The sequence below is a fragment of the Dromaius novaehollandiae genome, chromosome 11, assembly GCF_036370855.1.
Source record: "Dromaius novaehollandiae isolate bDroNov1 chromosome 11, bDroNov1.hap1, whole genome shotgun sequence".
Taxonomy (NCBI): domain Eukaryota; kingdom Metazoa; phylum Chordata; class Aves; order Casuariiformes; family Dromaiidae; genus Dromaius; species Dromaius novaehollandiae.
In genome coordinates this window covers 20,347,406-20,371,437 of record NC_088108.1, presented here as the reverse complement: position 1 = coordinate 20,371,437, position 24,032 = coordinate 20,347,406, and the positions used below count along the sequence as shown (strand labels likewise).

The 24,032-nt window shown below is 60.9% G+C and overlaps 3 protein-coding genes across 9 annotated transcripts; 2 read left to right on the top strand and 1 right to left on the bottom strand.

The window, feature by feature from the left end:
- The first annotated feature begins 110 nt into the window (after nucleotides 1-110).
- SYTL4 (synaptotagmin like 4) lies at nucleotides 111-10,469 on the top strand. Of its 4 annotated transcripts, none has more exons than XM_064518297.1 (17): nucleotides 111-205; nucleotides 1,610-1,772; nucleotides 1,952-2,167; nucleotides 2,732-2,841; nucleotides 3,070-3,184; nucleotides 3,718-3,831; nucleotides 4,147-4,276; nucleotides 4,392-4,482; nucleotides 4,705-4,808; nucleotides 4,926-5,012; nucleotides 5,413-5,591; nucleotides 5,806-5,908; nucleotides 7,174-7,335; nucleotides 8,192-8,297; nucleotides 8,802-8,901; nucleotides 9,724-9,932; nucleotides 10,165-10,469. In XM_064518297.1, exons 2-17 carry the CDS (start codon nucleotides 1,663-1,665, stop codon nucleotides 10,305-10,307), a joined length of 2,079 nt encoding a protein of 692 aa, XP_064374367.1. In that variant the 5' UTR covers nucleotides 111-205; nucleotides 1,610-1,662; the 3' UTR covers nucleotides 10,308-10,469. The 4 variants fall into 4 exon arrangements, with proteins under 4 accessions (XP_064374367.1, XP_064374368.1, XP_025966857.2 ...); XM_064518298.1 differs by having other exon boundaries at nucleotides 122-205; nucleotides 1,613-1,772; XM_026111072.2 differs by lacking the exon at nucleotides 111-205 and adding an exon at nucleotides 325-1,191 and having other exon boundaries at nucleotides 1,613-1,772.
- Nucleotides 10,470-11,009: 540 nt separating this feature from the next.
- Nucleotides 11,010-15,730, bottom strand: SRPX2 (sushi repeat containing protein X-linked 2). Of its 4 annotated transcripts, XM_026110926.2 has the most exons (10): nucleotides 15,413-15,626; nucleotides 14,053-14,139; nucleotides 13,776-13,967; nucleotides 13,519-13,695; nucleotides 13,215-13,341; nucleotides 13,015-13,136; nucleotides 12,758-12,937; nucleotides 12,525-12,658; nucleotides 12,331-12,452; nucleotides 11,010-11,860 (listed from the first exon to the last, which is right to left on the bottom strand). In XM_026110926.2, exons 1-10 carry the CDS (start codon nucleotides 15,480-15,482, stop codon nucleotides 11,680-11,682), a joined length of 1,392 nt encoding a protein of 463 aa, XP_025966711.2. In that variant the 5' UTR covers nucleotides 15,483-15,626; the 3' UTR covers nucleotides 11,010-11,679. The 4 variants fall into 4 exon arrangements, with proteins under 4 accessions (XP_025966711.2, XP_064374369.1, XP_064374370.1 ...); XM_064518299.1 differs by having other exon boundaries at nucleotides 13,776-14,139; nucleotides 15,413-15,730; XM_064518300.1 differs by having other exon boundaries at nucleotides 13,523-13,695; nucleotides 13,776-14,139.
- A 1,476-nt stretch (nucleotides 15,731-17,206) lies between these two features.
- TSPAN6 (tetraspanin 6) lies at nucleotides 17,207-23,822 on the top strand. The gene is made up of 8 exons (XM_064518295.1): nucleotides 17,207-17,400; nucleotides 17,525-17,713; nucleotides 17,796-17,870; nucleotides 18,671-18,769; nucleotides 19,357-19,512; nucleotides 20,244-20,327; nucleotides 22,317-22,416; nucleotides 22,974-23,822. The coding sequence occupies exons 1-7, from the start codon at nucleotides 17,314-17,316 to the stop codon at nucleotides 22,383-22,385; spliced, it is 759 nt and encodes a 252-aa protein (XP_064374365.1). The 5' UTR covers nucleotides 17,207-17,313; the 3' UTR covers nucleotides 22,386-22,416; nucleotides 22,974-23,822.
- The last annotated feature ends 210 nt before the right edge of the window (nucleotides 23,823-24,032 follow it).

The window sequence follows — 24,032 nt, the reverse complement described above, 5'->3', positions numbered from 1 at the left end:
GGCGGGGCGGCGCGGGGCGGGGCGGCGCGGGGCGGGGCGGGGCTCGGGGTACGGCCCCGCCGGGCGGCTCGGGCCCCAACGCGGGCCGGGGCGGGGCCGCAGGTGCAGCGGGCGCGGCCCCTTTAAGGAGGCGGCTCCGCCCCCCCCGCCCCCCCCCCCCCGCGCTGCTGCCGCGACGCGACGGGACGCGCCGGAGCCGCGGCAGGTACCGGGGGGGGGGGGGGGGGTGGAAGCGTCCCGCGGGGCCTCCCCGCGCTGCCGGGGCCGCGGAACCCTGGGCGCTGCGCTGCGGTCGGGGCCCGGCGGGAAGCGCCCCCCGCCCGTCCCGCCGCTCGCGGGAGGCCCGACGGCTCCGCCGGGCAGGCGCCGCTCAGCCGCCCCCGACGGGCTGTAGCCGCGGGCGGCGCCGCGGGGGCTTCGGTGCGGGCAGCGGGCGGGTGCGCGGCCGGTCTGCCTGCCGCCCCGCGCGGGGACCGCGGTGAGGGGCGCCGTTGCCCCCGCCGCCCCGGCGTGTGAGCGGGACGCATCTGCGGGCTGCAGCGGGCCTCGGGCCCGGCAGCCCCGGTGCCACCGTGCCCCGGGAGTGGGCGTCGAGGCGTGGGGCCGCCTCCTGCACCGTGCTGGGGGCACGATGGGGCTGCGCTGTGCTGCCGGGTGGATGCATCGTGACCCCGAAGTCCCCGGGAAACATGGGTGCCGCAGCAGAGCTTGCTGGAGGGGGCTGCGGCCTGGATGCGACCCACATCCCGGGGAGGGAGCGCCTCGGACAGGGTGGCACTTTCCAGACACGACGTCTCTGTGCCGGACCCGAGAGCCTTATCTGCAGTCGGAGGCATTATTTGCAGTGTGACAACATCCTCCCTGCTGGCAGCGAGGCCCCGTCTCGCCTTCCCTCCGTAGTTAAACTTCAAGCTGCGCGTTCGCGCCTCCGGGTGCCTCCCTGCGCCGAGGTCCTGGCCGGGCTCCGGGCTGGCGTCGGAGCCTCTGGGCGCGGCAGTGCATGGCCCTGCCGGGACGCAGGAAGGTCGCTCCCAGGCCGCGGCGGGAGCGTGGGCTTCCTGCCGCCCGTGCTGCACCGACCGGAACGAGCGGCGGCCTCCCTGCGGCGGGAGGCAGCCCGGGACCGTGCTGCAGACCAGCAGAACCAGTTCCTGCCGGGCAGACGGTGCTGCTCGCCCTGGGCGCTGGGAGGTGCGCGGAGCGGGAGCAGGAGGGGCCCTGCGTGCGGCGGGAGGCCGGTGTGCAGGCGTGGCGAGCGTGCAGCCCGGGCACCCAGTGCTGGCCCAGTCCGGAGTGCCTGTGGCCTCCTGGGCGTCAGCGGGGCCGTGGCGTGACATGCCCTGGGCCTGATCCTCCTCCGCGGCTGTCGTGGCCGCACTGCTAGACTGCAGCTGTCCCACTTGGGAAAGGCAGGAGCAGCTTTGCAAGCCATTGCTCCGCTCATGCAGCGGAGCAGGACGGTGTGGTCTCAATGTGGTGTTGCGGGCATCTTAGGTGTTGCTGGCTCGGGCGCCTTGGCTCTGCGTGGTGGCCTGGGCACCGGGACCCCTCTGACGCGAGGGTGTAGCCTCCTGCGATGGGGCACGTTAACCGGCTCGCTTGCTCCCAGCAGGGACAAGCCCAGCTGCTCCTGGTGAGGGCGAGCGATCTGCGGGACGAGCGATGTCGGAGGCTGTGGATCTGTCTTTCCTGCTGGACGCAGAGAGGGATTTGATCCTGCAGGTCCTGCAGCGAGATGAGGAGCTTCGTAAAGCAGAGGAGAGGCGAATCAGGTGAGAAGGTGGCTGGGCCGCGCAGGCCGCTCGTCTCCCTGCTTTGCTCTGGAGCAGCCGGAGGGGCGAGGGCTCGTGCAGGGGACTGGTCTGAGCTGTGCTCTCGCTGCAGAGGCGGCTCTGCGCTAGTCTCGTGGTGCGGTGCAGCTCTGACCGCCCCGGCGTTTGTGTCCGAGCAGGCGCCTGAAGAACGAGCTGCTGGAGATCCGGCGCAAGGGGGCCAAGCGGAGCAGCCAGCGCTACAGCGAGCGGACGTGCGCCCGCTGCCAGCAGAGCCTGGGCCGCGTGAACCCCAAGGCCAACACCTGCCATGGCTGCAACCACTTGGTGTGTCGCGACTGCCGCTCCTACGGCCCCAACGGCTCCTGGCGCTGCAAAGTCTGCACCAAGGAGGCGTGAGTACGCGGGGGCTGGGGGCCGAGCGGCAGGTGCCTTCTGCTCCTCCTGTCCCCTTCCTCCTCCCAGTCACCCCAGCTCGACACCCCGCTGCCACCCGTCCTCCTGCCCCTGCGTAGCTGGGCTCTAGTCCAGCTCTGGGCTCTCAGCCTAGTCTGCGAGGCAATTGTCCCTGCTTCAGTTTACCCAGGCTCTCCTGAGGCGGACACCCTCCACTGGGTGATTAAAGAACTGGGCCATATCCCACTCTTGGATCTCCTTCCTCCCCCCCTTGCTGCTCTTCACCCCTTACTTGACTCCACTTATCTCCCCTGTGCCCCTCCCACAACTTGGGTTTCAAGCACCCCAGGTTTTCTCCTTTTCTCCTTTGCCTCAGCTGCCCTGCAAAGCCCCTGCCTTGGGCCTGTTATCCTCCCGGGAGCAGGACCTTGTCTTTGCACAGCCGCGTCCTGAATGTGCCCGGTTCGTCTGTGCTGTTCTTGGCCTGTTCCTGCCAGCGAGGGCAGCTGCAGGCCTGCTGCGGGGTGCTGAGGACGGCCCCTCTCTACCCCTCTGTCCTGCAGAGAGCTGAAGAAGACGACGGGTGACTGGTTCTACGACCAGAGGGTCAATCGCTTTGCCAACAGGCTGGGCAGCGACATTGTGCGGCTGTCTCTGCGGTACAAGTCTGCAGGTAGGGGCTGTTGGCGAGGAGGTGTTGTCAGCCGGGCGGGTGCGAGAGCTGGAGGGATCTCTTCTCCCATGGCTTGTGGCAAGGCCGGTGTTGCTACTCTGTCCATGCAGGATGTTTTCTCTGGGAGTGCCTCTGCCCAGCGCGGAGTCGGCTGGGAACACCTTCGCCCCAAGGCTCTGGGCTGCCCTGCTGGGGCACTCACCCCTGCTGACTCTTCTCTCCTTTCAGCCAGCAAAAGGGAGACAGTGGGACAAACCCTCCTCCAGAAGGCACAGCTTAGCGATTCCAGAAGCTCCTCTGCAGCCCAGCAGAAGAGCCCCCAGGAGCCAAGGAAGGGGCCCAGGTGAGGAAGGCCTCTTCTGTGGGAGCCTGTTCCCACCTTTGTGTTTGCAAGCCAACAGGGACCTCCTGCTCAGGCCTGTCCTCACCCCATCTCACCCTCTGTGTTTGCTGCTCTTGTCTCAGGGTTTATGTAGGAAATGGAGCAGATCCTGTGTCTGGGAGGGTTACAGATAGCCTGTCTGGGCCTGAAGGCTCTGGCTGGAGCAGTGGGTGCAGAGGAGATGGCTTGTCTCCAGCATTAACAAATGGATGCTCTTTTCCTTGCCTGTGACTCCTGCTGCTTTCTGTGCAGAGTCCCCTGCAGCTCCCACCTTCCCCCAGGCTAGGCCTGGCTGGACAGGGTGAACATCGGTGAAAGGGCTTTGGAGAAGGGGTGGATTTCTGTTGTCCCTCGTGCTCCTGATTCTAGCCCGTTGCCCGCTACAGCGGTGGGAGAGAAGCTGCCACCCTGTTCTGATGATTCATGGCACAGAAGGTCTCTCTGACTGGCTTCCTTGCTAGACAGGACATACTTGTGGTTTTGTTTGTCTGCAGTTTGTTTCCTGATGCCTCAGACCTTCGGGATGGCAGAAGTGACACAGAGTCCGTGGAAAACATGAGCCTGGACAGCTACAGACCTAGTCCTGGTGGTGCAGAGGGCGGTTGTAGGTAAGGGAAGGTCTGGGCAGTTTGCCTGTGGCAATACTAGTCTGGCTGCAAACAAGCACCTTCGTCTGAAGGGTGTTTTTGTCTGATCACCTTCTTGGTCTAGTGAGGGAGAGGCTGGCTCTTCTTGCTGGGCTGAAACATTGCCCGGGGCAGGCAGGTTCTCTGCTCCCCAGGCTGGGATGCTCCAGCCTTGCTTGCAGGGCTGCTCGGAGCTTGTTGAGAGAGAGCAGTTCCCAGCCAACACTTGGTTTCCAGCAGTGCTGCTTTTGGCTCTGTGCTGGACTGAGATAGACTATTTCTCTACGGCGTCTGCAGGAGGAACTCTCTGGATAAAGCTGCTCCGCTCAAAGAGGGAAAACAGGTTGCTGCACCAGCAGGGCCTGCTGCGTCCAGTCTGACCCTCCCTGCCCGCTCCAGACATACGCTTCCCGCTGCCGATGGACGGGTGCGTGCCACTGCTCTTCCAAGGCTCAGCTCCATCCCGCAGGCTCTCGGGCTGGGAGCTCTGTGGAGCCCGAGTCCTGCTTCACTCTGAAATGGTAAAAGCTTTTCCTTCCTAGGAGGCTTCTACGGGTAACCGAAGTAGCATGTTGGTGGAGGAGCGTGAAACTATATTCAAGAAGAATCCTCGGAGGGTGGTGAGACCTGCGGGTGAGAGCGCTAGAGACAAAGGGGAGACTTGTGAGCTGATCTGTGTGGGGGTGGACAGCCAGTTCTCTCTGGGCCCTGTTGTGGGTTTGGTGCAGATGTAGGAGGTTTGGGCAGCTCCTTGCAGTGAGGGAGCAGTGGGGCTCTGCTCATCTTGCAGTGTGCCTCCTCACCCTGTCTTCCCATCCCTTGTGTCCTCACACTGTCTTCCCATCCCTCACGCAGACTACACCAAGTCAGTGATTGACCTGCGCCCAGAAGACTTTGTGGGTGAACGCAGCTCTTTGGGAGACAGAAGCAAATCAGTCCCTGGCCTCACCACGGAGCTGGTAAGATCCCCCAGGGTGCTGTGGAGCAAGAGTGTGAGGCAGAGGAGCTGGCTGTGTGGGTGGCTGTGCCCAGCCTCCCTGGCACTCCCCACACGGGTGGCTTGTCCCTCATTGCAGGATGAGGAAGAGGAAGACATTGATAACCTGGTGGAGATCCATCGCCAGAGGGTGGCCCGGGGCAGCATGCGCAGCGGCACGTCCTCAGTGAGTGCCCGTGGCTCGGCCACACTCTCCCTCCCCTTGTGATGCTCCAGGAAGAAAACATGGAGAAGGGTGGCTCTGGGTGGTTGTAGGAGGGAGGCAGGGCTGGCTGCATGTGGGACACAAGGGCAGGAGAGCTGGGCACAGAAGCTTGGTCCCTTTCCATGGAATTTAAAATACGGAGGCTCAGCTATTTCCTATGGAGCCTGAGTATGAATGAAAGACACTTGGTCACCAACTGCAGCCAAGGAGGGCTGGTGTCAGGTTCAGAGAGGGACTGGGAAGTGCTGCTGTGTGGAAGTGGCCTGGGATATAGTGCTTTGTAGTCTTACTTGGAGGAGCTTGCTGAGGAGAAAGAGGGGACGCTAAAGCTGCCCAGGTTCAAGCCTGCCGTGTCTTCCAGACCACGCTGGGGAGCATGGTGAGCATTTACAGTGAGGCCGGCGACTTCGGGAACATCGTGGTCACAGGAGGAATCTCCTTTTCCCTGAGCTATGAGCAGAAGACACAGACCTTGTTCATTCACGTGAAGGAGTGCCGCCAGCTGGCCTACGGCGACGAGGCCAAGAAGCGCTCCAACCCGTGAGAGCCGGGAGGGCAATGGCGGGGGCTGGCCGGGGAGGGGCAGGCCGGTGGCGCTGCGTGGGCTGTGGGCACAGGGTGCCCAGGAGAGCTGGGAGCGGTAAGTGGGGGGTGTTGGCGAGGCAGCAGTTCTGCGCTTGTTCTGGGGGGCAAGTGATGACGCAGGCTAGTTCTGGGGAGACCCTGGTGAAATGCTCCCTGCTCCTCCCTTCAGATACGTGAAGACCTATCTCTTGCCTGACAAATCCCGACAGGGGAAACGCAAGACGACCATCAAACGCAACACCATAAACCCCCTGTACAACGAGCTGCTGAAGGTGAGTGGAGGTGGGCTGGAGGAAGGATGCAACCATCTCCAAGCCCCTTCCCCTCTTTTGGAGGCTGGGTAGACACTCAGCCGTTGGGAACACTGCTTGAACCACTATGCCACAAGCTGTGCTTCTCTGCCTCTAACCCTTGGTTCAGCCCTTGTTCCCTTGGCAAAGGGGGAACAGCCACCTGCTCCGAGGCTGAGGCCACCACCAGGGAATGAGCTCCAACCCCTGAGGAGGTGGAGGCTGTGTCCAGGCACTGTGCCCTGAAACCTAGAAAACACCTTTCTGGCCTGGGTCACTGCTTTACTGTCACTGTGGTGTCAAGGTCTTGGCTGCCATGGTGGTGTGGAGGCACAGCTGAAGTTGTGAAATTGTGTCTCCCTCGCAACCCATGTTCCTGGCTCTGCTGGCATTCCCCAGAGCAGGTGCCTTCTGTTTAGCCCACCAAGCTGACCTTGCTTTCCCTTGAAAAAGGCTCCTCACTACAAGGTCCCTGCAGCCTGGTTACATTGGTGGGGAGAGCAGCATGGCTGCAGAAGCAGAGATATCTCTGCTTTGCATTACCAATCCCCGCTGCGGCTGGCACAGGATGTGTGGGAAAGGCTGGCCTCCTTCCCCAAGCCCTGCCGTGCAGAGGCAGTGTATCCCTGAGGTCAGGCACTCTCTGGACAGGAAGGCAGTGGGAACTGGAAAGTATAGTTTGGTTTCCAGGCTCTTGTGGCTCAGGATCTGCAGCCCCTGAGTTTGCTGAGATCTTATGCCCTGACCACCTGAGGCTTAGTGGGCTGACAGAGCTTCACTTGTGGTAGGAAGGAGTGAGGTGGTTGAGTGCTATGAGTCCTGACCTTGGCTCTGCATGGCCTGTGAGGAGGACGGCTCACCTGAAGGGCATGGGCTCTTACAGCGGGGGCTGCTGTCCCGGGACTTTGAGCTTTCAGCAAGCTTGAAAAGGAAGAGAGTCTTCTGTGTGCCTCAGTTGCCCCTCAAGCCTTTCTCCCTTTCTGTTTGAGGACCGTGAGCTGTCTGCAGTGCCTGCTGTGCACTGACAGTGTGCACCAAGGCTGTACCCCGCCTGGCATTGCCTGCTGCCAGGAAGCTGCCAGGCAAAGCCCTGCCTGTGGCAGTAGTCCAGCTGCTGTGTAGGAGCCCAGAAAAGCTGGGACAGCAGAGCCTGAGGGCACCAGCCCTTTTCAGCCCTGGGAAAGCTCCACACACAGTGCTGGAAGCTACCACTGGTTCACCTGTGTTTTTTCTGTCTCTCTTTCTAGTACGAGATTAATAAGTCCCTTCTGCTTGCAAGGACACTGCAGTTCTCAGTCTGGCACCACGATCGCTTTGGCCGAAACATGTTTCTGGGGGAGGTGGAGATCCCAATGGACTCCTGGAACTTCAGCAGCCACCTGGAGGAATTTCTTCCCCTGCATGGCAAGGTACTGACCCTGTAGCCTCAGCATCCACCTGCCTGCAACAACCTCCCTTGTAGGACTCCAATGTGGAAGAGAGAAGCTCCCAGGGCATTTGCTGTCTGCCGCTGCTGTGATAGGGCTTTCTCACAAGCCTTTATGTCCTTTGTAGTGTCACTCTTGCATGCAGTGGGCAGAGCCTGAGTGCTACGGCAAGGCTTGTGCCAAATCAAACCTGTGGAGAGATGAAGACCCCAGCCCAGCTAGCCGTACTGTCGTAGTAGACAGCAGAGCTTCTGTCCGAGTCTGGCTTCCCTTCTTCTCAGTACATCTCCTGTGGGATATCAGATACTGTCATTCCGCTTGCTTGGCCACTCCCAGATTGCAGCTCTTTCCCTCTCCCTGCCCCAACAAGGAAGAATTTAAGCCAATTTCAGGGAAACAAATGGGGGAAATTTGGATTCAGCATCCTGTTGGGGGCTGCAGAACAGGGTAGTAAGAGGCTGCAGCCTCTGACATTGTATAGCTGGGTTGCAACAGCAGATGTTTCTGCTGCTGGAGTTATTTAGGAGTCTGGTTTTCCTGACTAGCTGGGTAGTCCAACCTCAGCCCTCTGCCTTGCTGGGGCTCAAACAACTTGCGGTAGCTGAGCTAAATGGAGTTTCCCAAGGGATGTAGTCAAAACAGCATCCCAGAGGAGCTGGTTTCTGAGTCTGATCTGGTGATTGCTGGAGTCTGCCGATGTTTGTGCTGGCTAAGCCAGCTCTAAGCCAGGCCTTTTGGCCAAGCGTGAGTAGTGTGCTCTGTGCAGACCAGGCTGTCGCTGTGTTCACTTTGGCTTCTCTAACAGTGCTGTGATAATCCAGCCATTGCCTCTTTGCAGATTGGGACCGACACTGCTGGCCTCCACCAGTACAAAGGGGAGCTGGTTGTCTCCATGAAGTACATCCCGTCTCCCAAGCATCCTGGGGCTGGGAATGGCAGGAAGGGTGAGTGGTGGAGCACTAAGATCTCTGTGTAGCCTGGGGTTATTTGTTTTTCTCCACTGCCCTCCACAGAAAATTCCCATCTCCAAACACCTAGCAGCCCTTTGGGAGCTGCTCGTGGCCACACAGGAAGCTGGTTCTGGGTGGGTTTCTTGGGTTGTAGCACTTCAGTTTTCTCTTCTGAAACATCTGCAAGTTGTTGGCTGCTCTGGGTCACTGCATGCCTCACTCCACTCAGGCTGGCTGTGTGGTTCCAGTGTTTTCCTGTGTCTGGACCAGGTTTGCGAGTGCTGTTCCCAGTACCAGGGTGAACTATCAGGCCCTGTCTTGAGCAACTCTCTGCCTTTGCCTCAGCAGCCAGGGCCAGTATGGGAGGAGGCAGGAGGAGTTCTCACCTGGGCTCTGTACCTGCCTTGGAGGTGAAGGCCATTCTGCAGGACCTTTCAGGAAGGAAGCTGTGGCCGAAATGGGGGTTAATCCAATCTTGCTGTGTTGGGGCTCTTACAGGCAAAACGGGGGAAGGTGGTGAGCTCCAGGTCTGGATCAAAGAAGCCAAGAACCTCACAGCTGTCAAATCCGGGGGGACATCAGACAGCTTTGTGAAGGGGTGAGTGTGGGTACCGGGTGGGGGAGTGGGGAAGGGAGGCTGAGGAAATGTGAGTAAAAGCATTGTCCTCCCTGACTGCATCCCAGAGCACTTCCTAGAACTGCTATGGAGATTTAGGGGAGAGAGATGGTTTCTCCATTAGCTGCCCTGTGCTGTGTTTTCACTCTGAAAGTCACTGTCTGCCAGTCTCTTCCTGGAGACAAGGAGCTGTTGGTAGCACACTCTTGGGTTTTGGCCGCCTGAGAGGAGCTGCTCAGGGTTTGTGATGTCTGTGGCTTGTTCAGTGTGGTCAGAGGCTGCATGCATGGGTTCCTGGAGCAGGAGAGGTGAGATGGATGTGCTCTTCCCATGGGCTTGGCTTTCTATCCATGCTAGCAGGTCCATGAGCCAGGACTGGGTCCTCAAGGAGCTGCCATCCAATTGTCTTAGCTGAGGTCGCTCACGCAACCAGGCAGCTGCAACTTGGGCTGTGCTGGGGCAAGAGGGGTCTTATCTGTGTCTCCAGTGCTAAGGCTGCTCTGCTGGTCCTGTCTGCAGACGGGCACGTGTTGGGGAAGCACATGAAGCAGTGTGGGGAGGGCAGGTAGAACAACCTCTTGCCCTGCGCTCTTGCAGTCTGCTGAGCTGCTTAAGGAGTTGGGGCAGAGATCCAGCTCCCTCCAGGCCATGATATTCCTTCTTCTCAGACCACACTGGGGAAGGTGGGACCCAGGTCTGGTCCCTGTGGTGCTGAGGGCAGGCATCAGGCCTAGTTGCCTCAGCTCCTGAGGGAGAAGGTGGCTATTGTAGGAGATGCTAATTCTGAAGGGACTGTTCCCCCAGCTACCTCCTGCCACATAAAAACAAGGCCTCCAAGAGGAAGACTCCTGTGGTGAAGAAGACCCTGAACCCTCATTACAACCACACCTTTGTCTACAACGGCATCAACCCAGAGGACCTGCAGCACATCTGCCTGGAGCTGACAGTCTGGGACCGGGAGCCACTATCCAGCAATGACTTCCTGGGAGGCGTTCGCTTGGGCGTGGGGAATGGTGAGGGCCCTCGGGGTGCTGCTCCCAGGGGACAGCTGGGATCTGCAGCGGGGCTTTGGGGGCATGAGAAAGGCTGAAGCCTGCAGTCCTGTTGGGAGATGGAGATGCCCCATGTATTGCGTGGTCTCTCAAACCCTTGGGACAAGCATCCTTGCCTGGGGCTGCCGTTCTGCTGTAGGGAAGCTGTTCTGTGCAGAGGCTTACAGTAACCCGTCTGTCACCTTTCTCCAAGGCATGAGCAATGGGCAAGCTGTGGACTGGATGGACTCTACAGGTGAGGAGCTGAACCTGTGGCAGAAGATGCGCCAGTACCCTGGCTCGTGGGCAGAAGGGACACTCCAGCTCCGTTCCACCATGGCGAACCTGAGGCCATAGGGATTGGCACAGGCACCAGGACTGACCCTACAGGTGACACAGGCACTCTGGAGCTGCAGTCACAGCATGGCCAAGGCCCAAGGCCAGACCCAGACAGAGGTGCCAGACTTATTTTATTTTAATTTTTTTGCATATTTTAATAAACATGACCTTCCCTCTAAACAGGTGTGGGCAGAAAGGCTTCTTGGGTTCAGCTTCTTTTAGTTTAAAAGGGTTTCCTTTTGTCTTAGAATCTGGGCTGAATTTAAGGCTGAATCAGAGTCCTTGTGGACTTTCCCTTCCCCCCCCCCCCCCCCCCCGCAAAGTGCTTTGAAATGTGTGGTGTTTTTTGGGGTTTGGTTTTTTTTGTTTTGTTTTTTTCCTTCTCTCTCTCCACCCCCTTTGTTTCACAATCTGCTCCCTCTTTGTCTTCTCCACCCTCCTGCCACGGGATGCCACTGCCACAAGGACTCTACGAGTCTGAGGCAGCAGTGAAGGCCCCTGGCTGTGGGGCCTGGATGGGAGCAGTGTTGGTGTCTTGCTGGACAAGACCTGCAGGGTCAGCTGGCGTGTGTGGGGCTGAGCTGTGGGCTCCAGAGCTGGGGTCTACCTGGGGGAGGACAGTGGTGATGTGCAGTGGCACTGTTCCCCATGGGCAGCAGCCCTGTTCCTGCATGCAGAGTTAGTTTCCGGTGCCTCTCTGATGCAACATGCTCCTAGCACTGACTTTTTATACAAATTTATTCATGTCAAGTTAATACTCTACTGCCAAAACAGTTCCCAGGAAGAGGGCCACAATGCTGGGTGGAAGGAGAGGCAAATTGTAGGGTGCAGATTACAATCTGTTACGGGTGGTTTGTGCACTGAATGTCTGTTACTGTGTCTTTGAGCGTGGGGCCATCTGCTTTTAATAAAGGCTTTCCGCCAGCCCTGGCTCCGTCAGGACTCTGGCGTCAGCACCCGGCCGGCTGGCGGGGACCGACCCCCAGGCGACGAGGGAGCGGGTTCAAGTTGCGTACGGGGTGAGGACAGCCAAGGCCAGGGTGAAGCTGCTGGGTGAGGTTTTTGTGCTGTCGCCTCGCCCGTCCTTGCCCTGGTCTGTCCTCCCGTTGGGCTCCCTGCTCCCCCCGCAGGGCTGGGGCCCCCCTCCTGTGCCAGGTTGCACGGGGGTGCTCCAGCATCTCCTGATGCTCCTGGCTGTTCAGCAGGGGGGCACCGCTCGCGCACGGCCCCTGTCCCGTCCTGTCCTCCCCTGCCTGAGACTGGCTCCCCTTCCCCCGGAAGGCCTCGGCACCCTGGTTCTCCTCTACAGTGGGCGACTAGAAAAGCAGAAAGGAATTTGTCCGTTCTCCGAGGCCGGGCTGGCAGGAGGGTCCCCCCCCACCGTGCCGCCTCACTCGCAGGTGTCCCCGCTCTGTGCCCGCTGGGCCACCTCCTGCTGACTCAACAAGTAGGTGTCGATGAAGTTGAAGAGCTCGTCGGGGCTGACGGGCAGGATGTAGCGCTCGCGGTCGGTGCCCGCTTTGTCCAGCAGCACCATGTTGAAGTGGGAGCGGGTGAGGTGCAGGAACTGCCTGCGGGGCAGAGGGAAGCCGGCTGGGGCGGGCACGGGGCACCCCGGGTCAGGGTGCAGCGTGCCTCCCCCAAGACCCCCCCCCGGCTGCACTCAGGCCCTCCTGAGCACGGGGGACTTGCACCTCCTCCTCAGGTTTCTGGGCTGCCTGGATGGGTTGGGGCCTCCGTATTCAGACTCTGGGCCCCAAGCGCACCCCAGGGGTGTCCCAACATCGCATGGGCCCTCCAGGACAGCCGGGGAAGGGGGTCCTGAGAGCTGGGCTGCCTGTGAACCCAGAGGTGAGCCTCGTACCTCGCTAGCCCCCATGACTGCACTGCAGGAGTCACACTGACAGCCCCCCATAGCCCCCCACCCCAGTTCTCCCCAAAGCGCTGCCCTGGCGCTCCAGGACAGGCTGGTCCTGCTGCTCCGGTCCAAAGGGCCGCAGGCGCCCTGTGGCCAGCCTGCTCCGTCCCCCCGTCCTGGTACCTGAGCTCCTCAATGATGCCGGCGGAGAGCTGGTGCTCCCGGATGCGGCCCACCTCGTGCGGGGGCTGCCCCACCAGCTCGATGATGGTGACGTGACGCAGGTCCAGCCCGCATGTGTCTTGCTGCGGAGACGGAGATGGGGGGTGAGAGGGGGCTGGCGGGGGGAGGGAAAGGGGGTGGTGGGAGGGCCTCACCTGCAGCATGGAGATCTGCATCTTGTAGTAGCGGTTAGCGGGGTCGGGGGCCGAGATGATGAGGAGCCGGCGTTTCTCGTAGAACTGATCCAGGAGGCTGGCGGCTGAGTTCACGTCCGTGTTGATCTGCATGGCTGGGGCGAGAGGCGAGCGCGTGAGCGCAAGGAGGCACCATCTCCGGGGGCCCTGGGCCTCTCCATGGGCAGCTTCTTCCCCTGGCCCAAGCCACTTACGTGCACAAATGGGCTGCGAGCCCGTCCACTGCTGGCTGGACTGGCAGACGCGCAGGGAGGTCCCCTGGCGCTCGTAGCCTCCGTCGCAGAGGTACTCGCACGTGGCCCCATAGTTGTTGCCGGCAGAGGTGCAGGAGAGGTAGCCGTGCTGCGGCGGCTTCAGGATGGGGCAGCGCCGCACTGCGAAGTGGGAGCCCGGGTGAGGGTGGCCGGGGGGGCTGGGGGCGGCGGGGCCTGGCCCCAGGGAGCCGCCTCACCTTGGACACGGATGCTGAACTTGCAGCTGGCCCGGTTGTACGCCTGGTCGTAGGCGGTGTAGCGGATCACGTGCTCCCCTTCAGCGAACTCGGAGCCCGGCTCAGGGCCGCGCAGCGTCACCCTGCGCCCACGGACGGTGGCGGGTCAGGGCCCCCGAGGGGCGTGCAGCCGCCAGCCCTGGCCCCACCGCCGTGCTCACCGCTTGATGACGCCATCGGCGGAGTCCTTGGCGCGGGGAGGGTCCCAGTACACCGTGGCCGTCAGCTTGCCCGGCTCTGCTATCCGCTCGCGGGAGTCCGGGCAGCGGATCTTGGGGGGGTCGATATCTGCCCGCAGATGGGACAAATAAGCTCAGGGAACCCGCGTGCACCGCAGGGCCTGGCCGCCTTGGGGGGTGCCAAGCGCGGCCCGCAGCGAGCAAGGCCGGCGCAATCCCGGGGGGACCAACAGCACCTCAGGGAGAAGCGGGGATGAGCGCCCTGGGCCCGGGGGTGCGACTTTACCTACACAGACTGGCTCGCTCCCGCTCCAGCGCCCGTCCTCCAGGCAGGTGCGGCTCCGGTCGCCCTCCAGCTGGTATCCGGGCAGGCAGGCGTAGTCGCAGCGGGAATCCATCTGCACGCCGGCCGAGCACGCGTAGGAGCCCCGCAGCAGCCCCGGCAGCACGTGGCACCGGATTTCTAGGCCGGAGAGAGCAGAGAGGGGAGGGAAGCGGCGGGCGGGGGGCGGCGGGGCGGCGGCGGGGCCGGCGGGCACTCACGTCGGCAGTAGGCCATCCCGGACCAGCGGCGGCTGGGCAGGCAGAGCACGGCGCTGCGCCCCACCAGCCGGTAGCCGCGGGCGCAGCTCAGCTCGCAGCGGGTGCCCAGGCTGCTGCGGTAGCCGCCGCCCCGGGGCGAGTAGCAGGTCGCCTCGCCGTGGTGGATGCTGAGCGTGGCGCACCACTGCGGCACTGCGGGGCAGACGGGCCGTGAGCGGGCTGGGCGGCCGCGCCGTGCCTCGGTTTCCCCCCCGAGGCGGGCGTGGGCGGCCGTTACCTCGGCGGTAGTCCAGGGCGGGCTCGGGGGGGGGCTCTTCCACGTACACCTCGTTGGTGCGGCCCTCGGCGGCGTAATAGCCGGACCCTGGGGAGGAGGAGAGGCGCTGCACTGGGCCCAGTGGCCAGGGCTCCCCGCGGAGAGGCTCCCGCCTCTCGCAGGCCCCGGGGCCGCCGGAGGGGAGGCAGCGGGCCGGGGGCCGGCGCCGGGGAGGGAGGGCGGCGAGGCCGGTGCCATGCCCCGCGGCCCCCAGCCCCGCCGCGGCATTCCCCAGCGCTGAGCTCACGTTTCCGCTGGGCCCCGCCGGCGCTGGCCCCCCGCTCGCCGCCCCCGAGCCCGGCCCAACGCCCCCGCTCCGGCGGCTTTCCTCTTGCCTGGCAACGGGGCGCCCCCCCTGCTTTGGGGAAGGGGGACACGCGTATACGTGAGCTGGGGCTGGTCCAACCCGCGGCCCCTCCGTCACGCCGAGGAAGCACCGTTACAGATCTTTGCTACGCGAGTGGCTCCCCGCCGCTTCCCGCAAACCGCAGCGTCGCCCACTCGTTTCCCCAAAGCCTTTCATCCCGCCGCCCTTCCCATGCCACCGGCGCCAAGGAAGCGGAGCTGCCCCCAGGGCTGGCACAGCCCCCCGGCTCTGCCGGCAGCCCCGCAGGCGCCTGCTTTCCCGGGGGCTGCCGAGCCGGGGACATGGACACGGACGTGCTCGTCGGCTGTGGACATGCCCCTTTGCTGCAGACACGCTGGGGAGTTGCAGACGTTCCCTTTGCAGCGCGAACGGGGCCGTCTCCGTCTCGGCTGGCAGCAGCTCGCGGCGCAGGCTGCACCGGGCAGGCAGCGCGGCTGGAGGCAGCAACACCTGGCAGCGCGGCAGGACGAGCAGAACCGAGCAGGGACGGGAGAACCGCCCTGCAGACCACGGGGAAAAGCTTTCCCGGGAGCCAGATCCCTCCCCAGGGAGGGCACACGGGGGCTGGGATGCCGCGGGGGAGGCACAGGTTTCCCCAGCAGCAGCCGAGAGCCTAGCCCGTGCTGTCCGGCTGCCGGTGCGCTTGGCTCCGAGCGCTCGGTGCAGCCGTCCAGGCGAACATCTGCCGGCAATGGCTCCAGAGGGAGCGGGCAGGCGATGGAAAAGTTTAGGCTCTGCAAGCAGGGCCGTGGCAGAGAGTAAATAATAACTCATCCCTGGATGCTTCCCAGCCCCGTGGCTGCGTATCCTCCTGTCCGCGGCGCAGGCACCGATGCTCCCCCGGCACTGCTGCATCCGGGCGTCCGTCCTTCCTCCGCGGTGCTCGCCCCTGCGCCGGGACTCCTGCCGGGGGAGCCGCCGGCCCCGCGAGCCTCGCCGCGCCGCGGCACTCACCTTCGTGCCACGTGCACGACGCCAGCCGGGTGAGGAAGACCAGCAGGACGGGGGCCGCCTCCTGCGCCATGCCGGGGGCCGCGGGGCAGCCCAGCCTGCGGGCCGGGCGCTGCCGCTCCGGGGGCCGGCGGCAGCCGAGCGCCGGCGGCGCGCGCCGAGGTGGGCTTGAAACGGGAGCAGCCGCGCCGTTGCCTCGCCGCTGCCGGGACGTGCTGCGTCGCCGCTTGGCTGCGCCGCCCGGGCTGAGCAAACCTCCCGTCTCCCTCTGCCGCCTATCCCGAGCATTCAAAAGGCATGAGTCAGGCCCTTCGAAACGATGGGATTGTCAAAAAAAATAAATTACAGTATTGCTTGCTTTTCAATCTACCTTCTGCTTTTTCCGAGGCTTTAAAAAACGTTGTCAGATGTTTCTTTGCAACCCGGAGAGCCAGACGCCTCTTCTTAAGTGAGAGAGAGCAGAATAGCTGTGACGGCCCCTGCCAGGGTCCCGGGGCGGGAGCTGCGGAGCCTGAGGACGAAACCACAGGAATCAGGACCCCCTTTTTCCAGCAGCTGGGGCGGGCGAACACGGCACTCGCCCAGGCTCAAATGCGAAAGCAGAAACCCTGCTGCAAACTCTGCAGCTGGAAACGAGCCCCAAGGCAAACAGCTCCAGCCCGGGCCCCTTTCCCAGCCGAAATCCAGCCCCTGTCAGGCAGAGGTAATAAACTGCGTTTGCTAGCGTCCCTGAGCCCAGCTCGCCGCCGCCCGGCGTCTGGCGGAGCGGTAGGTGGAAAAGGAGCTGGATCCGTCCAGCAGCTTCTGTGCAGCTGTGAGGGGCTGCAGAGGGGCGAGGGCAGCGGGCGAGCGCGGGGGGCAGGTACGGCCGGGCGAGGAGCACAGCTGTGCGGAGCAGGGAGCGCCGTTTCTTCCAGGCCTCCCCGCGGGGGGTGTTTGCTCTCCGGGCTCCGTGGCCAGCACGCGCCTCCCGGCCGCTGCCGGGGAAGCCCACGGGTGGGCAGACGGACGGGCTCGGGACCGAACCCGGCCACCTGCAGCCGCCCCGGGGTGCGGCCGTCCCGCTGGGCAGCTGTCCCCTGGCACAGCGCGGCGCCTCCCCACCTGCGGCCCCCCCACCCCCCTGCCAGCAGTTGGCCCTGCAGCGCTGATGCTGCCCAGATGTGTGCAGTGGTGCCTGCCAGCACCCCCTCGATGCTGTACTGCCGGTGGTGGGGCTGCGGGGCCACAGGGCTGCGCCGCCCACCCTTTGGGGCAGGATGGGGGCCCAGGAGGGACAGGCTGCCACATGGGGCAGCACAGGAGGCACACGGGGCAGGACTGCGACATAGGGTGGGACAGGGGAGACATGGGGAAAGACAGGCTGGGACATGGGGCGGGACAGGCTGGGACACGGGGCAGGGCTGGGGGGACCTGGGGCAGGACAGGCTGGGGTGATATGGAGCAGAGCTGGAAGGACATGGGGCAAGGCTGGGACGTAGGGCAGGATAGTGGAATATGGGGCAGAGCTGGGACATGGGGCAGGACGGGGGGACATGGGGCAGAGCTGGGACCCGGGGCAGGGCCGGGGTGACATGGGGCAGGACGGGGGGACATGGGGCAGGGCCGGGGTGGCCCGGGACGCCCCACGGCGGAGCCGCACGGCGCCTTCGCGACCGCTCGGCCGTTTCCGGCAGCGCTCGACAACCTTCGGCGCCGCTCGGCAGCGTCCGGAGGGGCGGGGCGGGGCGGGGCTGCTCTTTCCTGCGGGGCCGGGCTGGGGCGAGGGGAGAGCTGATGGGCGGAGCCTCCCTGCCGAGGAGGGGCGGAGCGAGCGCTGCTGGGCGTGGCCTCGCCGGCGGGGCGGGGCGCGGAAGGACGGGGCCCGGCGCGGCAGGACAGGCCCGGCGCGGCGCGGCGCGGCCATGGCGTCCCCGTCGCGGCGGCTGCAGACGAAGCCGGTGATCACCTGCCTCAAGAGCGTCCTGCTCACCTACAGCCTCGTCTTCTGGGTGAGCCGCGGCCGCGCGCCGCCCCCCCCCCGCCCGGCACCTCCCCTCCCCCTGCCGGCGGCCGCGTCGCGACGCGCCCTGTCGCGACAGGCGCGTGCCACGGCGCCTCTGCCGCCCCCCGCAGGTGTCGGGCATCGTGCTGCTGGCCGTGGGCGTCTGGGGCCGGGTGAGCCTCGCCGTGTACTTCTCCCTGCTCGACGAGAAGGCCACCAACGTGCCCTTCGTGCTGGTGGGCGCCGGCGCCGTCGTCGTCCTGCTGGGCACCTTCGGCTGCTTTGCCACCTGCCGCGGCAGCACCTGGATGCTCAAGCTGGTAGGTGGCCCCGGGGCGGCCGCGGGGCGGCCCCGAGCGGGCGGCGGGGCGCTCGGCTCACCCCGGCCCCCTCTGCCCGCAGTACGCCATGCTGCTCTCCCTCGTCTTCCTCATCGTGCTGGTGGCCGCCATCGTGGGCTTCGTCTTCAGGCACGAGGTGAGCGCGCGCGCTTTTGGGGCGCCCGGCCCCCCACGGGGCAGCTCGCGTGCTTCCTTCTCCTCTGCTGTCTCCACTCACTCAGCAGCTCCCGGCGGATTTTCCGAGTGGGTTTTCCTCCTGTTGGTGCTGGTTTTACCCAAGTGCGGTCACAGACGTCACTGGAGGAGCAGAGGTGCCGCTGGGAGCAGAGCTGGGTTTGCTCTTTAGCTCTAAACGTGGCTAAAACTGCAGGAGGAGCAGCTTGGTCCCATGAATGAATAAGCTGGACGCAAGAGGGACTGGCACCCGGCATGGCAGCGGCAGGGTGGCTACCTCCAGGGCAGGAAGCGCTGCTCCGGCCCTGCCGCCCTGTGTGGGTTAGTGCCTCCTTGCCAGAGCAAATAAAACAACCCCAGTCTTTAATTCCTGGCTTTAATTCCTCTCCTGAAACAAAACTAAAATCATTCCTTCACTTCTGTTTTCCGTAAATAAAGCTCCTGCAAGGGTTTCCGTGCCGTGGAGCAACCTGCTTATGGGGGGAGTCATTTAGGTCCTTGTTATTACACGCAGCATCCCTGACGCCACAGTGCGTATGAGCCTGCCTTTTAATACAGCATTTAATTGCCGAGGTTACCGGGAGAATATCTGTAGGCCGCGGCTGGAGCCGTTCCTGCCGTCGCTGAGAGGTGACTAACATGGGGCTGCGGTGTCGGGGAGCTCCCGTGTGCTGTGCTTCCTCAAGGGCAGGTGTGCGCGGGAGGAGCAAGGCTCTGCTGGGTGGTCTTTCTCATGCAGCTGCAGAAACCTGTCTCTTGCAGATTAAGGCAAACTTCGAGACCAACCTTAACCTGGCACTGAAGAACTACAACGCAACAGTGGATCAGCACAGTGATGCAGTTGACACCATCCAGAGAACAGTGAGTGCCTGTGCCTGGCTTCGGACTCCTGGTGGGTAGGCAGGCTTGTGTCACCCAGCCACGTTGTGCAATACGCAGTGCATTACGGGCAGTGTATTCCTTTCTGTTCCGGTACCAGCTGCGCTTTTGTACCACAGAGTATTTACTGCAGGGTGCTAGTGATGAGCATGTTGGCTCCTCCTGCTCTTCCCCAAAGCTGTGTCTGTTTAGCAGCTTTCCCTTCCCTTCCTGCCTGCAGGAGAGGCAAGTGGGAACACGTGGAAGGCATCTAGTCTGAGCTGCGGGCCTGCATGCACTGCCGGGGGGTCTCTAGTGGGACCGCCAAGTGTTGGCAGTGCGTGGAGCAGAGGCATCTGTCATCCCTGTGTTTGGAGGGTTGTCCCAGCAAGGGTCGCAGTGTGTGTGAGTTTGGGAGGGATGCCATTTTAGGGAAGAGACGTTAGATAGGAGAATGAGATTGGGGGCAGCTCTGGATGGCTCCCAGGATGCTGAGTTGAGGGCACTGGGGAGCTGCAGGAGTGGCTGTAGGACTGGCAGCTGAGTGCCCTGGCGTGACCATGCCTTACCCCTCTTGCAATCCTCTCCAGCTGCACTGCTGTGGGGTGCAGAACTACACGGACTGGGAGAAGACTGAATACTTTGCGCAGAGGGGAATCCCTCAGAGCTGTTGCAAGAGCCAGGACGACTGCTCAGAGAGGGACCTGAAGGACCTGAACAAAGCCAAGCTGAAAGTGTTCGTGGATGTAAGTGAAACTCAGAAAAATCCCCCTGCAAGTCCTGGAGGTGGGGAGGAGAGAGATGGGGGGATAGAGAAGGGCTTGGCCTTCACTCGGGAGCCTTGAAAGGAGAACTGCTTTCGAGGAACAGACACCCTGTGGCCTAGTGTTCACTCTGGGTAGCGAAGGGGAAGGATGTATAAGAGCTGGCCTAACCTCATTTTTGAAATTCCCCCTAGTTCTGCACCCTCAACAGCAGGGACCAGTGTGACACAAGCATTTGCGCTCAGGGGTGTGTTTTGGAGAACAGGTGAATGAGGAGGTAGTTTTCCCGGTAAAGTTTATTTCGATAGTGCTGACGTCTCTCAACTGCTGTGCAAAGTCCTGAGCCGGTGGTGAGAGCGGGTGACTTCATCCAGCAGGGATCGTCGGGTGATGTGCGCAAGGGGGTTATGCGAGGGATGTTCCTCTGATGAATCAGTGTTTAACCAAACGCTCATGTTGAGAAAACCCCAAGGATGCCGCTCCCTTTGATAACTGGCTGGGCTGAAAGGCCGATTAGCACCGTGCTGATATTGAAATGACTTTGCCCAGGTCAGACAGTCCAGCAGGGAGCCAAGAACCCCGGAGTTCTTGCTTGGTCTTCTGCTCTGGAGCCCTTTCCCCTGGGGCTGTGTGTGCTTTGGGGTAGTACTGCTTTTTGTTTGTGGGGCAGTGATGAGCGCTGGACTTGCACGCTAACTTTACCTCCCCTGCAGGGTTGTTTTTTCCTCGTGACATCAACAATGGAGTCAAAAATGAGCGTTGTGGCTGGAATCTCCTTTGGCATTGCGTGCTTCCAGGTAAAATCTCCCTTACTGTCTGGCACAGAAGTAGTGCTGAGTGATGCTAGCATGTCTCCAGAGGTATTTTAATTTTTGTGCAGGGTCTGTTATGTTTACAAAAGGCATGGCCTGTTTCAGCCAGGAAGGAACAGCTATTTTGCAGATTCCCTTTGTGCTTAACCTCACCACTGTGCAGTCTTTGGTCTCTGAACCAGAGACTGAAGTTCCAGCTCTGTTTCCATGAGCCCAGGTTATTTGAGAACTCTTCCTTCCTGAAACAACGGACTTTAAGAAAAGCCAAAGCAGCCAAACAGAGCTTGTGTTGTGCTGGGTGAACACTTTGCATTTGTTGGCAGGGATCAAACTAGTATCCTTGCTTTTCCTACCCACCAGTATTCCCTTTTATCAGGGAAGTGTTTTGGGATCACTTTTCTGCGTGGCTGGGTCCCCCAGAGCACCCACATGCTATCACTTGCACTAGTGCCTCTGACAGGCAGGACCTCACGCTCGACATACCACCTTAACCTGCTACTGCTTCTTCCCCCTCCAGCTCCTCAACCTCTAGTTTACTTTATCCTGTAGGACACTTCCTGCATGGGCTTCCAGCAACAATGTAGTTAGTGTCCTGTAATCTGACAGGCTTTATCCCAACAGGAAACGAGAGGCCTCTGCCCCTGAGCTCCTTGCTAAATTGGGCTTTGTGCATGGTGAATGCCGTGGTCTGGATTTCCCGAGGAGCTGCGCACAATGGGGGCTGAGCGCTTGGGAAAACCGGAACCGATGTGTCACAGTGGGAGCTGCTAGATGCACAACTGGGCCTTATTTAGCTGATTTCTAAAAACTTACTCGGCTCTTGGTGCTGAGCACTTGCTGAGCAAGCTTAGCAGGCTCTAACTTTGGAGGAACTCGAATTCGCTGTTTACTGAACGCAGTGCCCGGAAGCTGTGGCGTGACCCACGAGGCACTGCCCCCCCCGGGATCAACAGGGAACAGCACCAGCACAGGGAGGGGAGAGTGAGGAATCTCGCCAACTTATTTCTACGGTAGTGAGTGTGTCACTGTGCGTTTCCTGTAGCGGATGCAGTAAACTGTGGGAGAGACTGGAGCCAACAGGCCTTTGCTGCAGTTTGTGCAAGGAAATGTTTGGAATTCTGCCTCAGAGAGGGCCTGAGAGCTGGAGCTGTTCTGTTCTGCCCAGCCGCTTTCCCGTTTCTTCTCCTCTGCTGGCCTGTGCAGGCTGCGCTTTGCTCACCGTGACGTCCCGGTCTGTGCTCCGTGTGGGGTCGCTGGGACGTGACTGACACGCAAATGGTGAGCCGTGTGCCTCCAGCAGGTCTGGCCGCCTAATTATCTCAGCTAATGCTAGGTTTGGGAATTGTAACCATTTCCTGTTTTTTATCACTCTTTCAGCAAGCCTTGCTGTGTCATGCAGCCAGCAGGGACCAATCATGTAAATGTGCCTTTAACTTCACTTGTGTAGGTCAAACTCCCTGCGTGTGCGTGTCTGCTGTATCAGACCCTGAATGTCTGCGCAGGGCCTGGGAGGCCATGTTGTGATAACAGCAGCATGTCCTTCAGATGTTGGTGCGTTGCTGATGTGAAAACACCAGCTTTGCTTCCCCGCTGTCCTTGCAACAGCGAGAGGTGCTTGCTGTTCTCTAGTGATTGTGTAATTGGCTGTGACGCTCCTGATACCTGTTTAATCTCTGAAATTACCATAAAACAGTAGATGCTTCATAAAGCAGAATGTAACAGGATAGGATGTGGAGCATCTCTTGCAAGAAGCTTGTTTGGCTTATGCCTGCCAGGATCTTCCGCTTCAGTCTCGCTTGCTTGGAAATGGGGCACAGCAGCCTGCGTTGTGGTTTGTAAATCCCACTGTCCATGTTTGACTTTTATAAAACCGAGACCTAAGTGCCTGTTGTTCTAGAGCAAATTGTCAGGCTTTTGCCCTAAAATGCCATGTCCTGTTTTTGGCTGTCTCGAATGTGGTTTTTCCCTTTTCAGCTGGTTGGCATCTTCCTTGCCTGCTGCCTGTCCCGGTACATCACAAACAATCAGTATGAGATGGTGTAGCTGGCCCCAGCACACTGTGGCTGTGACCAAGGTATGTCTGTCCAGTGACATATACTGTGTTTATGTGCTAAGTTTACTGCTGGTCTGCTGCAGGCCTCTCTTGGCTTTGCACACAACTCCTACAATGGTGTTTAGGCTGTGTGGTGCTGTCTTTTTGTAGGGAGAGAAAGTGAGGGGGAAACAACCCTTTCCAGAGCAAGGAGAGAGAGCAGGCTCTTCATTTAGGTCAACAGACCTGCTCATGCTGCCTCTTACTTGATTTACCCGCTCTTTTGTCCTATTAATCCTGGAGCTCCACCTCATGCTGCAGAGTGGGCCTTCCCTGGCTGCCACCACGGTCCCCTCCTGCAGTGTGGCTCTTCCCAGTGAGATGCAGTCTTTGCATCCGTCACCGCTGCTGATTGTCTGCTGCCTGGTTGCTGCTAGGGCCGTTCAGTGAGGAAACCGGTGCCAAACGCGGATGTGTGCATCATGGAGGAAGAGGGCACCTGCACAATCATGTCTGCTGTGTAATTGTAAGCTGTGTGTCCATCCAGGCCTGCAGTGTCGCGAGCCTTGCTTGTTAACACTTTGTCTTCTGAATTGCAGGGAATTCCTTCTGCTCTCCTGCATCTGGGGAAAGCGTAGCCATCTCCGATTTTCCTCTGGACGCTGCTTCGTGAAATCATGCTTTGAATTGACTGATCTTCTTCTCAACTGGCTCATAGAAATGAGTGCAACAGCTGTTCTGTTGCGCTTGGGGACTTGTCCTAACACTACTCTGCTGTACCACTGAGTGGGATAATTAGTGTAGCTGAGGTGGTTACAGTAGCTGCGTTCCTCCAGGCGCTGCAGTCCCTGGCTCTTTCCTCAGCTGTGCACTGAAGTGCCGTGTTGAAGCAGACACTGCTGTTGTTCATACTCAGACCTTGCTAGCTGCCTTGGAAGGTGGCCTCGCGGGATTCTCCTGCGCAGGAGCTGCTCTTATCTGGTGCCTCCACTGGGAAAGCAGTGCTTTCTCTCATCTCTGACCTCTGCTCTCGGCCCTTGAAATCCCATTGCGGTTCAGGCTCGCTCACTGGATGTGGTTGCTCTCGAGATGGGGCTGTTGCCCCATTAAGGCACTGCCCTGCCTGCCTGAAGCTCTTTGTTCAGCAAGGTCTCAGCTTGTTCCCAGGTTTTCTCTCATCCTCATGCTGGGTTTTATATACTTTTTTATAGTTGTACTTTTCTAAGGAGTCTTGTTCCTCTCTTAATCGGGCTGTAGTGATTCTTTGTAAGCTGTAGCAAGATTTGGTGGTGTAGCTCCTGGTGCCTTTACTCTGATAGGTGTCCTTGCACTGAGTCAGCTGTGACTTGATTGTCAGTATTATGTGCTGCTTTAACTCGTTTTGTGTGTTGAGTAGAACCCTTTTGTTCTGAGACACAATAAATATTAAGATATTTTACTCTATGAAACTGCCTTGGCTTCTCTTCTAATCTGAAAATTCCTCTGCTGAAATAGGTTTTTGCTGCTGCTTGCAGCTATCTGCAAGGTAATCCGTTCACCCCAGGCCAGCCAGTAACCTCTGGACCACTGCAGCTCATGTTTCTCCAATGCCCACTGGTGCACTTGTGCTCACAAATAACTTCCGTAGTCGAATACTCATCAAAACCTGTTGTGTAACA

Coding starts and splice junctions, on each gene's coding strand:
- SYTL4 (XM_026111070.2), top strand. CDS start 690: ATGGGTGCCGCAGCAGAGCTTGCTGGAGGGGGCTGCGGCCTGGATGCG. Junction 1,773..1,951: donor GCAGAGGAGAGGCGAATCAG/GTGAGAAGGTGG, acceptor GTGTCCGAGCAG/GCGCCTGAAGAACGAGCTGC. Junction 5,592..5,805: donor GCCAAGAAGCGCTCCAACCC/GTGAGAGCCGGG, acceptor TCCTCCCTTCAG/ATACGTGAAGACCTATCTCT.
- SRPX2 (XM_064518299.1), bottom strand. CDS start 15,697: ATGCTCGGGATAGGCGGCAGAGGGAGACGGGAGGTTTGCTCAGCCCGG. Junction 13,342..13,518: donor GAGCGAGCCAGTCTGTGTAG/GTAAAGTCGCAC, acceptor ATCTGCGGGCAG/ATATCGACCCCCCCAAGATC. Junction 11,861..12,330: donor GGCATCATTGAGGAGCTCAG/GTACCAGGACGG, acceptor TCTGCCCCGCAG/GCAGTTCCTGCACCTCACCC.
- TSPAN6 (XM_064518295.1), top strand. CDS start 17,314: ATGGCGTCCCCGTCGCGGCGGCTGCAGACGAAGCCGGTGATCACCTGC. Junction 17,401..17,524: donor CCTACAGCCTCGTCTTCTGG/GTGAGCCGCGGC, acceptor CGCCCCCCGCAG/GTGTCGGGCATCGTGCTGCT. Junction 20,328..22,316: donor TTGGCATTGCGTGCTTCCAG/GTAAAATCTCCC, acceptor TTCCCTTTTCAG/CTGGTTGGCATCTTCCTTGC.